Below are 12,943 nucleotides of genomic sequence, written 5' to 3'. Positions count from 1 at the left end.
TTTCCAGAGTGGCTGCACCAGCTTGCATTCCCACCAACAGTGTAGGAGGGTTCCCCTTTCTCCGCATCCTCGCCAGCATCTGTCATTTCCTGACTTGTTGATTTTAGCCATTCTGACTGGTGTGAGGTGATATCTCATTGTGGTTTTGATTTGTATTTCCCTGATGCCGAGTGATATGGAGCACTTTTTCATGTGTCTGTTGGCCATCTGGATGTCTTCTTTGCAGAAATGTCTGTTCATGTCCTCTGCCCATTTCTTGATTGGATTATTTGTTCTTTGGATGTTGAGTTTGCTAAGTTCTTTATAGATTCTGGACACTAGTCCTTTATCTGATATGTCGTTTGCAAATATCTTCTCCCATTCTGTCAGTTGTCTTTTGATTTTGTTAACTGTTTCCTTTGCTGTGCAAAAGCTTTTGATCTTGATGAAATCCCAGTAGTTCATTTTTTCCCTTGCTTCCCTTGCCTTTTGCGTTGTTCCTAGGAAGATGTTGCTGCGGCAGAGGTCGAAGAGGTTGCTGCCCGTGTTCTCCTCAAGGATTTTGATGGATTCCTTTCGTACATTGAGGTCCTTCATCCATTTTGAGTCTATTTTTGTGTGTGGTGTAAGGAAATGGTCCAATTTCATTTTTCTGCATGTGGCTGTCCAATTTTCCCAACACCATTTATTGAAAAGGCTGTCTTTTTTCCATTGGACATTCTTTCCTGCTTTGTCGAAGATTAGTTGACCATAGAGTTGAGGGTCTATTTCTGGGCTCTCTATTCTGTTCCATTGATCTATGTGTCTGTTTTTGTGCCAGTACCATGCTGTCTTGATGATGACAGCTTTGTAATAGAGCTTGAAGTCCGGAATTGTGATGCCACCAACGTTGGCTTTCTTTTTCAATATCCCTTTGGCTATTCGAGGTCTTTTCTGGTTCCATATAAATTTTAGAATTATTTGTTCCATTTCTTTGAAAAAGATGGATGGTACTTTGATAGGAATTGCATTAAATGTGTAGATTGCTTTAGGTAGCATAGACATTTTCACAATATTTATTCTTCCAATCCAGGAGCATGGCACATTTTTCCATTTCTTTGTGTCTTCCTCAATTTCTTTCATGAGTACTTTATAGTTTTCTGAGTATAGATTCTGTGTATCTTTGGTTAGGTTTATTCCTAGGTATCTTATGGTTTTGGATGCAATTGTAAATGGGATTGACTCCTTAATATCTCTTTCTTCTGTCTTGCTGTTGGTGTAGAGAAATGCAACTGATTTCTGTGCATTGATTTTATATCCTGACACTTTACTGAATTCCTGTATAAGTTCTAGCAGTTTTGGAGTGGAGTCTTTTGGGTTTTCCACATATAGTATCATATCATCTGCGAAGAGTGATAATTTGACTTCTTCTTTGCCGATTTGGATGCCTTTAATTTCCTTTTGTTGTCTGATTGCTGAGGCTAGGACCTCTAGTACGATGTTGAATAGCAGTGGTGATAATGGACATCCCTGCCGTGTTCCTGACCTTAGCGGAAAAGCTTTCAGTTTTTCTCCATTGAGAATGATATTTGCGGTGGGTTTTTCATAGATGGCTTTGATGATATTGAGGTATGTGCCCTCTATCCCTACACTTTGAAGAGTTTTGATCAGGAAGGGATGTTGTACTTTGTCAAATGCTTTTTCAGCATCTATTGAGAGTATCATATGGTTCTTGTTCTTACTTTTATTGATCTGTAAGTTTTTAACTGACGTGTGACTTCACCTGTTTCTAAAAATTCACAAGTCAGAAGAGATTGTTTGCCAGCCTGCATATCCTTACTTTTGTTTTTCAAAATGATGTTATCGAAACTTGGATGATGACATAAATGTTTTCAAGAGTGCAAAGCTGATGGTTTGTCAACCATTGCAAACCTTTCATTTGGGTCAGTCCAGGGAAAATCTGGCAAAGATGCTCTTTGGAGTTGGACAGACTTTTAACTCACTGTGACCTAATTGGATAGTTGAGTTTGATCTACTCTTTCTTTTTCTTTTGTTATGTACCGCCACCTCAGGCATTAGCTGGAAATGAGTTAAACAGCCCCAGAAACTAGCCAGAAGATTCTGAAGTGAATAAGATTTTAGACTAGAATTGCTCATCTGGAGGTGTTTGCATAGGGAAGCCCTCTGGTCTAGTAATCTCTGGTTGAACCCATGGTATGTGGGAAGCTGTCAATACCCTTAAAGGCCTTACCTCTCTGCCCAGGTGGCTTCTGACTCAGGGAGGAGCACTTAATATCCAGAAGAAACAAATCATAAATAAAAACATATATGACTGAGGAGAAATATACTTCTAAAATATATTAGAAACTTTATCTCTAGGCAGTGTCACATAGAATTCAAGTCCAGAAGGTGAGGAGAGGCCTGATTTGAAAAGACTATTGCAGCTGGGGAAGGGGAACTTAGGGTGGGGAAAGAGTGTTTGCAACAGAACAGTGACATAGTACCTACTGGTGTCTCAGAGGTCGGGGAAAGGGCTTGTCTTTTTCTTTTTATTAAGATTTTAATTAATTAATTAATTAATTACATTACACTAATTTATTTGACACAGAGAGAGAGAAATATGGAGCACAAGCCGGAGAGTGGAAGAGGGAGAAGCTGGCTTCACATTGGGCTTGATCCCAGGGCTCTGGGATCAAGACCTGAGCCAAAGGCAGGCAATTAAAGACTGAGCCACCCAGGCACCCTTGGAGGTATATAAATAAAAATGCACATTAAATTCTGTGCTGAGGTTGTCAGTTGAACAGACTTCATGGTGAGTGTTGGATGGCACTCGTGGAATATTGACCTCTAGGTGATACTGGGATATCATGCGTCCTGACATTCATAGGCAGAGGGTTGTAATGTCAGCATCCCTGACTTCTAGCCCCGTGGGAACTCCATGATGCCAACATATCTTCTTTGGAGAAATATCTGCTTATGTCTTCTGCTTATTTATTCATTGGATTATTTGTTCTGTGGGTGGTGAGTTTGATAAGTTCTTTCTAGATTTTGAATACTAGCCCTTTATCTGATATGTCATTTGCAAGTATCTTCTCTCATTCTGTTGGTTGTCTTTTGGTTTTGTTGACTGTTTCCTTGCTGTGAAAAAGCTTTCTATCTTGATGAAGTCCCAAGAGTTCATGTTTTGCTTTTTTTCTTCCTTGCCTTTGGAGACATGTCTCGCAATAAATTGCTGTGACTGAGGTCAAAGAGGTTGCTGCCTCTGTTTTCCTCAGGGATTTGGATAAATTCCTGTCTCACCTTGAGGTCTTTCATCCATTTGGAATCTATTTTTGTGTATTGTATAAGGAAATGGTCCAGTTTCATTCTTTTGCATGTGGCTATCCTGTGTCCCCAGAACCATTTATTGAAGAGATTATCTTTCTTCCATTGGATATTCTGTCCTGCTTTGTTGAAGATTAGTTGACAGTAGAGTTGAGGGTCTATTTCTGGGCTCTCTATTCTGTCTCATGAATCTATGTGTCTGTTTTTGTGCCAGTACCATACTGTTTTGATGGTTACTGATTTGTAATACAGCTTATGGTCACCTGCCTTTGTTTTAAGTGGTTAACTTCTGTGCTGGTATTTGTGAAATGTGGGCACTCACTCAGTCTGGATGCTCATCTTGTTGAGATTCCTTGGTGCCCACTGGTGGGTCTGTACTTTGCCCTCATCTGTCTGCACTGTGTCTCAGTAAGCATTTACTGAGTGCCTACTGTGAGCTCAGTCCCTAGCATTGGGCAGAACATGAGAGAGAGAACTAAGATACAGGACCCCTGCCCTCCTGGGACTTGTGATAGCCCCATCCTCTTGACTCACCCCATCCTCCTGATGCACTTCTGTCCTATTGAGGTGTAACTGACATATGACTGATACTGTTAAACCTGTTTCAGGGTAGAGTTCAGTGGCAATAAGTACATTCACTGTTCTGCACCTGCCACCTCCATCCATCACCACATCTTCATCATCCCAAACTGAGCCTCTACCAATTAGACCTGAATCCCCTATTCCCTGTCTCCAGCCCCAGCACCCAACAACTCCTTCCACCTCTATAAGTTGGAATGCTCTCCATCCCTCACAAATGGGGTCCTCCAGTATCAGTCCTTTAGGGACTGGCTTATTTCACATGCACAGTGGCCTCAAGCTCTGTCCCCATGACCCTAGACCTGACAAACTTTTGCCTCAAAGGAATCTCTCGGCCCTCTCCTGTCTAAGTTGAGCCTCCTCAGTCCCCTCTGCTCCCCTCATTTTCTTCCTCAGCCTGAAGATGATCCCAACCAATCTGCAGCTTTGAATACCAGTTCAGTCCAGATGCCATGAGCATAATGTGAGGGTCTCAGGCCTCACCTACCCCATCTGTCCTGTCCACATCAGGTGCCTACACCTCCCCACACCAGCTGGCCACCTGCTCCTCTCACAGGTGTCCCCATCTCAGGAGAGGGAAACACCAGGTCCAGACCCTTGGATGTCTCTGTGACTTGTTGCTTTCCACCAACTCTCCAAGTAGTGAGGTGTCTACAGGAGGACATTCGATGTTCAAACCATTTAAAGGCGTATGTAAGTCTCTGCTGCTTAAGGTAATGGATAAGAGTTTGGGGAAATAGAAACCAAGCAGAATCACTGGAAGAAAGGATGAGTGGTGAGGAGTTCTGGGGAAGAAAGGCCTGGAAGCTCTGAACTATTCCCAAGCCCCTGGGACACTGCATGCATGGGCTGGGTGCCTGCTCAGGGCCGACCTGAGAAGGCCCTAGGCTCTGCCCTCTGGTGATTGTCAGACTTGGCAAGTAGGAAGTGAAGGCCAAGTGACATGCTAAGAAACCTGGCTGTGCTGAAGGTGTATACCAACACCCCCACACACAGAGCCCTCCTCCCCATCTGCAAGGGCTGAAGTTGTTTTGCTTAGTTTGTTTATTTATTTGTTTATTTATTTATTTATTTCAGAAGGAGGGCAGTTCCAGATATTTAAGGAAATCTCGTGTAATCATCATTGACCACTATATTCACAGACCAGACACTTCTGTGGCCACACAGGACAAGGGACACAGATTTGACAAAATCAGTTCAGAAATGTCACTAAGCCAACAGCAGAACTGCAGTGAGAGAAGAAGCAGGAGTGAACCCTGGGGAGGAGAAGAACTGGTATTTGACTTGCAACATTACACTATTGACAGTGTCACAGAGTGAAAGGCAGAGAGATGAGTGGTGGTGACACAGGAAAGGAATTTATTTCAGTTCAGCCAACACCGGAACTCAGAGAACTGGCATGGTCTCAAGATGCTGAAAACACCCTGGGCTTTTATATGAGGAAAATCTAGGACAAAGTTTGGTGGACAGGTGCTAGAGGTCACTAAAGTACTGGTCAATCATTGCCTTGGGTCCATCATGCAGGGTCTTGCTGGCATCTAGGAGTGGTTATTGCTTGAGGGGTCCTTTTGGTCCCTGCTGGGTCTTTGACTTGAGTTAACAGATGAGCCTGAAGGAAGGACGTCATCAGTTTGAAAGTACAGACAAAGGTCAGAGTGCAGGTGGGTAAAGGCTTCTTTCACTCTGAGAGCAGAGGAGCTCTGAGCCTCTGCTACACACTTTGCCCTGCTCATTGCTTCTAGCTGCCTGGCCCTGAGTTCTGTCCTTTTAATGAACTGGTCATCTGGTAAGTAACGTGTTTCTCTGAGTTCCATGAGCCACTCGAGCAGATTATTCAAACATGAGGAGGAGGTTGTGGGGATATTCAATCTGTAACAATATCTCAGAAACATGGGTGACCTGTCTGCACAGGATTCAGTGCTCACACACAGCAAAGAGCACAGACTTGACCAAGTTAGTTCAGGAAAGCCACTAAGCCAACAGTAGCAACTACAGTGAGCAGCCATAATGAAGCCTGGTGTGGGGAAGGTTTGCCACACAGGATGCTTCCATGATAATATTCATCGTCACACCCTGGACTTGTCAGTGGGGCCAAGTCCCCCCGCTGGGGGTCAGGTAGCTTCCTACAAGTTCCACCTACCTCTTCCTGGCTCCACCAGCCATGATCAGCCCTTTGCTTCTTCCCAGCAGAGAGCAGTTTTAACCAAGGTCAGGAAAGTGGGATGGGTTTTCCTATCCCCCACTACCACCACCCCCTGTCCAGGGCTGCAAGAGAGGAAAGTTTCCTTCAACTCCTCTTAAGGTCCCTGGCTGGGTCTAGAAATTGACAAAGACAGATGAACAGGAGAAATGCTGGCCAAGTGTATTGATTTTTTTGGTGGGAGCCTCATATGAACATGGAGACCAGAAGAGGTGACTGAAGCAGACAGATCTTCTGCATTTTAGAAAAAGAAGGAATCAATATGTGAAGAATTGGGAGACACAGAGATTTGGACTGGGGCTAGTAAATGATAAAGAGGTAACTAGGAAGATAAAGGTTAATTTAACCAGGTTTGTTCCTATAGCCTTTGTGGCCCTAAATTCCTTGACTCTAGGTGATAAGCCTGTCCTCCCTGTGGTCTGGGCAGAGAAAGTGCCCCATTGGGAGTATTCTGACCTGCTTCAGGGAAGAAGGGCTGGTGGCTGGGAGATCAGAAGGACCTTTCTGCTTTTTTTCTATGCAAAATTCTTTCAGTTTCTATATTTAGTTTGCCAAGGGGCCAAATTTGGGGTAGTGTGTATTTACCTTCACTGGCCTGGTGCTGTACTCCATCTCCTCCTAGTATCCAGGACATTGAATGGGCTGTTGTGGAGACCTCCCAGCTCTGGGACAGCCGCTTGGCCCAGGAGACACCTGCCTCAAGGGGAGGGTTGCCTTCAACTTCTCACATGAGTGCCTTCTTGCTAAGGGTGGCTGCCGCTCCTCAAGGAGATTGGGTGAGAGTGTGCAGATCTTACTTTGAGAAACTGACTTCATTTCCTGGAAATGCGTACCTGGTAGTGGGATCATACAGGAGCTCTATTTTTAGTATTTTGGGGATGCTCTATACTTTTCCCACCATAGCTCTGCCAACCAAGGTCAATTCCAGATGATTTTACCTATAAAGCAGAGGTTTTTCAAGAACCTCTCTGGCAGAGAACATGTTGAGAACATTTTAAGGCCTTGTGAGGTATACTAACCATAGGAACAAACCAGTAACTCAGAAACTATTGAAATGAAGAACTGGTTCTCCCTCTCCCATTTGTGGCTAGTGTGCTGGCCCATGGTTCCATCCTAACTCAGGCAGCTAGAAGGTTGACTGACCAGGCCAGCTGACCTCACCATTGAGATGGCTACAATTTCTAGAAATTCTGTGGGGTGTGTCCAGGTTTCCCCACCTGTGCAAGATCAAGTTGGCGACCTCTGACAGTGGAGCCCAGGGTCCTCCAGGCATGGTCCTTCCCCCATCCCTCAGTAGAGCCATGACACTGAGGGTTTTTGGGGACGGGAGCTGACCCTAGGCAAAACCACCTGAGATTCTCACTGCCCCTAACTGCCTTTCAGATGCTCCTCAATTACTCCTGAGCCTCTGGTGTCTTCCTGGAACACTGACTTGGCTGTTTTAGGACAGTTTGTCCAGTCCTCACTTTCTGGGAGAGGGATTTGCTGGAGTCCGCTGTGTGTCCTGCTGCCCCACCTGGATCACTTTTTTTTAGAGATCACAAGTAGACAGAGAGGCAAGCAGAGAGAGAGGAGGAAGCAGGCTCCCTGCTGAGCAGGGAGCCCGATGCGGGGCAAGATCCCAGGACCCTGAGATCATGACCTGAGCAGAAGGCAGAGGATTTAACCCACTTAGCCACCCAGGCAACCCCCTGGATGGCTTTTTGAAGGTACATCATCGGCCATTTGAGGACCCAAGACTGTGGGTCTGTGGCCTGGAGGGATTTTGAGCGGAGCTGGTTGGATGGGAGAGCTGCAAGGCACAGAGGCAGGTTTCCAAAAAGTTGTCTGGGGTCCGCGGCATCCTACCATTTTTGTATCAAAGCCCTGAGATCTTTAAAATGCCAGCAGTGTTACAGCATGGGCCAGAAAATCACATGTCTCTGTGCATCCAACACCATCTAAACTATTGGCCATTTCTTGCACTTGAGCTGAGTATAAAGGATTGAGAGTCAGTGCTTGAGGGAAGGTCCTAGGACAGATTTGTATTTGGGGACAAAGGCCATCTGCACAAGCTTGTGCTGAGCCTCAGGAGGGGTTCTGTGGGGAGACCTCAGCTGCAGACAGTGCTGTCCACTCATGCCCCTCAGCCTGCCCCAGCACATTTGCTGCTGGAGGAGCACCTGCCCCCTCCTCTCTGTGGAGGGCTCTTTCCTGCTCCAGCAGTGCCTCTTGCAGGCCAGTCACTGCCAGCCTGCAGTGGGTAGGTGGGTATCCTGATGATCTCCAGCCCTGGGGACAGATCCAGTGCAGGTGGGACATGGTCTCCAGCAGGCTTGAGCCTGCTTGACCCCACGGTACTCCCCCTCCTCTTGTGGGCTCACTGTGCCATGTCCTCCCTCAGGCTCTCTGGGCCCAACTCCTCCTCTGCTCAGGGACCACTCTTGTGCCAGGATCCTGGGAATGGGAATTGGAACAGGTCTGGGAATGGGAACAGGTCATCTGGACCTTCTGGACTTGTGCTTCCATGCCTGTGACATGGGCTGGCCTCACAGACCTGTCAGAGGTGACCCAGGGCAGGAAGATGCAGGCCACTGCAAGGGAGTTGGCAAGTGACCTCAGAGGGAGCACACAGGCCTTGCACAGAAAATGAGCCTCATGGAACGCAGTGTGGGATGTGGCACCCAGCCAAGGGGCATCTTTTCTTTGTTCAACTGGACTCTGTTTTCAGGAGCAGGTTCCTGGTGCTCATCACCCCTGTTAACTCTGAGGACTGCCCCCTGTCACCTCCCACAGTGGACATGACCACTTGCGTTGGGGGTACTCACTGATGTGGCCCAGTGCTCAGTATAGAGATGGGATCCCAGATTTTCTGCTGAATGAGGGAGGGCATGAGGGAATGAGGATTGGAGAGAGGGAGGAGGGAGGAAGGATGGGAGGGAGGATGAGAGGGGAAGAGGGATGGGAGGAAGGACAGCAGGGAGGGAGGGAGGGAGGGAGGAGAGAGAGGTAGGATGAGAGTTGGGAGGATGGGCGGGAGGAAGATCCAGTGGGGAAGGAAAGGGAGGCGTGGAGGGGAAGAGGGGTGAATGAATGATGGCGTGAATAAAAGGTAGAGAAGGAGGGAGTGAAAGAGCAGGAGTCCAGTCCATACATCAGGAGCCATTATTTGGGGTGAGGTCCAAGGGCATCACAGCCCGGGATCTGGATGGTGGCTCAGGGCACGTCCATCTGTCTCACAGTGCCGACCTTCCTTCTCCTTGGCCCTCTCTCATCTTGGGTCCTCCCCACCTCCCCTCAAACAATTCTGAATGCTCCCGGGATGGGATGGCAGGAGAGGGTCTCAGGAGGGGCTTTCCAGATCCTGTGCCCCAGAAGACACTGGAAAGTCACTTCAGGGCATTCTATTACGAGGACTGAGACAGAGTATCCCATCCATCTCCTTGGGCATTAGCGTTGTGTCATTCCCTGCTCGGTCCACCACTGCTGTGCTGAACACTCCTGAAAAAAATATCTGAAAAACCACGCCAGAGTTTCCGGGTGTGAGTCCCAGGACAAGCATGGGTAGGTGATGGGTGCACCTGCAGCCCAGGTTGGGTGGTGTTCACTGCTCTTCGAGACTGGGGTGCCTGTCATGCTTCTCTCCAGGGGGCCTGCTTTGGACCTCTGCCTCCTCACATCCTCCTCAGGGCTGCCAGTCCCCAGACCAGACACCTGCCAGTCTGAGGGTGACCAGTATTGCCTGCATAGGGTTTCCTTTTCCAGAGTCCTTCCCTGGGAGCTCCCACATCTCTGACACATACTCCCCACATGCCTAACCTCCCCCTTGGATTTGCATGTGTTTGGTCTTTGTCCCTGTGGAGCCCCATGACTTAGAGCATGATTTGGACCAGAGACAGGGGAAACATTTCTCTGGCCTTGGGTTGTGAGTGATGCGTTTTCCCTCTGTGGTATATCATCCAGCTTTCTGCATTTCTCTGGTTTCTGTGTGGGCCACAGGAGGAACCAGCCGTGTCCTGTCTGGGGTCAGGTTGTGGTGTCCTAACAGGAACATGGGTCTCGGCCCTGAGATTGTGTCCATGATTCCTAAAGGGGCTTCTATGATTACATCTCATCTGTAATCCATCAGCATTCCAGTATCAAAAAAAAAAAGGGGGGGGGGAGGAATTCTCTGTCAAATAAACAAATGGACAAACAAAAAACCAAACAAACCAGAGTCCCCTTTGAAAATAGAGGGGCGGACACAAAGGCACCTATGGCCTGATTCCACGTACAGGAAGCATCCAGAATAGGTGAAGGAAGAGAGAGAAACAGCATAGGGGTTGCCAGAGCCTGAGCTGGAGGAGAAATGGGCAGGGAGGGCTTTTGGTTCAGGGTCTCATTTGGGCAAGGAGATATCCCGCAGCGATGTTCTGCGGTGTGAGGGCACAACACTGGAAATAAACTCAATGCTCCCAACGCGTTCAACTGAAAACAAGTAGTTTTATTTAAAACAAATGATAAACAGCATAGAGGACATGGAAAGCCACTGTAACAGTTAATATGTACCAGAGAGAAAGAACATAGGGGGAGGGGACAACACATTCTGGCAGGGCATCAAGGTCAGGGGCTAGAACTAACGGTAATTGTACAGGAATCTCTCCCTGCAGGGCTGTGAGCCCTGAATGTGGCTCTGGGAGCCCCACAGGAGAAGGAGTAGGGATGGGGGTTGGGATAGGGGCAGGGACAGGAGCAGGAAGAGATGCAAGAGCAGGAACAGGGACAGGAGACAGGAGGAGGACAGGGTCAGCAGTAGTGGCTAGTGCAGGATCCAGGGCAGAAGCTGGGCCAGAGACAAGAACAGAATCGCAGGCAGGAGCAAGGGGTAGGAGCTGGGGCAGGATCTGGGTCTGGGGCAGGAACAGGGGCAGGGGAAGGGGCAGGATCATGGGAGGATCTGGGTCAGGGGTAAAAACAGGAGCACAAGCAGGGGCAGGGGAAGTGGGAACAGCTCTGGCAGGGGCAGCAGCAGGGAAAAGGGGAGTGTCTGGAGCAGGGGCTGGGACAGGAGGAGCAGGAGCAGGGGCGGGTGCAGTGGCAGGTGCCTGCTCTTCCTCAACAGCATCAGCCTCTCTGGGGGCAGGTACCAGGTCACCTGCTGGCTCCTGGTCTCCTGCTGACGTCACTGCAGGCACCGTCCCCCACTCCTGAGCTGCTGAAGTTGCAGTTGGCTCTAGCTCCTCAGCTGGAGCAGCTGCGAGAGAAGAAATCTCACCCTCGTGCCTGCCTCTCCCTGTGACTTTGCAGAGACAGAGCACTGCCCAGGGCCTTCCAGAGAAGCTGCAGCCAGGAGGGAACCCTCACTGGGAAGTCTCCTCGACTGCAGTCCACCCCCTAGATGCTCTGAGCCCAGCCATTGATCCTGGCCCCACAATAGACTCTGGTGACTCCTCCCTGTGGGGCTCAGCACTGACCCATCCCTACACACCCACAGGCATCTAGTCCCAGCCTTCTCACCCTTGGGCTCAGCCTCCATGGGCTCCAGGTCCAGGGCCGCAGTCCAGTGTAGTACATCCAGGCACAGTAGCCGGGTGGTTGTTGGAGGCCTTTCCAGGACCGGGGACTCCTGTGTCGGGAGGAGTGTGTGTCCACAAGCCTCCTCTCATAATCTGTGGCCTTCTGCAAAGACAGGGACCAGTATCTGGCCTGGATGCATCACGGTCCTGCCCAGCTGTCCCCACCATCCTCCTGCCCAGTCCCCCTGCTGGTCCCAGATCAGACACAGATCTGTGCATGCATAGCCCTGCACCCAGGACAGTGACCCATCCCTGCAGGGCTCTCAGGATAAACTCTGGACAGAAGGGCGCAGTGTCACACACCACATTCCCTAACCAGCCTGGACCTAGGGTATGAACATGAACCCCCCACCAAGCATCTGACCCCTCATCAGCCTGCTCCTGCTCATGGCCTCCCTACCCTACATGAGGCCTCTTTCCACACACACAATTACACACACACACAGGGAGGGGACCTGGGGTTGCACAGGTTGATCAGAGCATGTGGGGCTGGGTGGCTGCCTCTGGGCCTCCCTGGGTCACCTTTGGTCCTTCCAGCCAAATGGCCAGAGGTGACTGGGAGCCCTGACATGACATCCCCAGCAAAGGAAAGTGTTAGCAGGGCGGGCTTTCTTCTGCTTCCAGCCTCCAGACTTTGGGATGCAACATGTTGTTTCTTCAAGGCTCTCCAACGAAATGAGCTGGGCAGGGGTCTGTCTCTGGAATGTGGGTGCCTGGTTACCTGGATTCCAAGTTCTGTTGGGCTCTGTTGTCAGGGAAGTGAGGTCACCATTGCCTGAGGTCTGCTTACCAGACTTCCTCCTCACACCAGAGTCCCCAAGTGCTCTATGCTCTACCCCTCCCCCAGGTGCTCTATGCTCACCCTCTACCCATGCCCTGTCCATACAGTGATACCTACCCACACAGTCCACCCACAGCCCCTATGGGTCCTGGATGCAGATGGTGTCCCTTCTGTGAGGACACAGAGCTGGGCTCAGACTGAGTCCCTGCTTGTGCACAGGGCAGTGACCCTGGACAGACCCCGTGCCTCTCAGGGCCTCCCCAGGCTCCCCATCTGCACTGTGGGGTCTTCTGGCTTCTACTTCTAGGGATGCCATCAGGGGTAGGATCGCCACATATGTTCTGCACCTGCTATCACAGGAGACTGGTACACACACGTTGCAATGCAAGGATGATTGGGAGGCTAGGCGGGACATAGAACACAGTTTAGAGGGGCTGGATCTGCTCTGGGGTGCAGGCAAAGCCACCCTCCTCCTGCCTGTCTCTCCCAGCCCCCGTGGGAAGGTCGCAGTGAACCAATTCAGACCCTGTTCTCTCACGACACAGATTTTTTTGTGTGGTTAACTGG

At 49.3% G+C, this 12,943-nt stretch overlaps 1 protein-coding gene across 1 annotated transcript; it reads right to left on the bottom strand.

The window, feature by feature from the left end:
- Window positions 1-10,527: 10,527 nt before the first annotated feature.
- On the bottom strand, window positions 10,528-11,714 carry LOC131827553 (uncharacterized). Its single transcript, XM_059168404.1, has 2 exons — window positions 11,537-11,714; window positions 10,528-11,273 (listed from the first exon to the last, which is right to left on the bottom strand). The coding sequence occupies exons 1-2, from the start codon at window positions 11,553-11,555 to the stop codon at window positions 10,528-10,530; spliced, it is 765 nt and encodes a 254-aa protein (XP_059024387.1). The 5' UTR covers window positions 11,556-11,714.
- Window positions 11,715-12,943: the final 1,229 nt, after the last annotated feature.

Source organism: Mustela lutreola, chromosome 1 (assembly GCF_030435805.1).
Source record: "Mustela lutreola isolate mMusLut2 chromosome 1, mMusLut2.pri, whole genome shotgun sequence".
NCBI classification, from domain to species: Eukaryota; Metazoa; Chordata; class Mammalia; order Carnivora; family Mustelidae; genus Mustela; species Mustela lutreola.
This window is presented reverse-complemented; position numbering and strand designations above follow the sequence as displayed.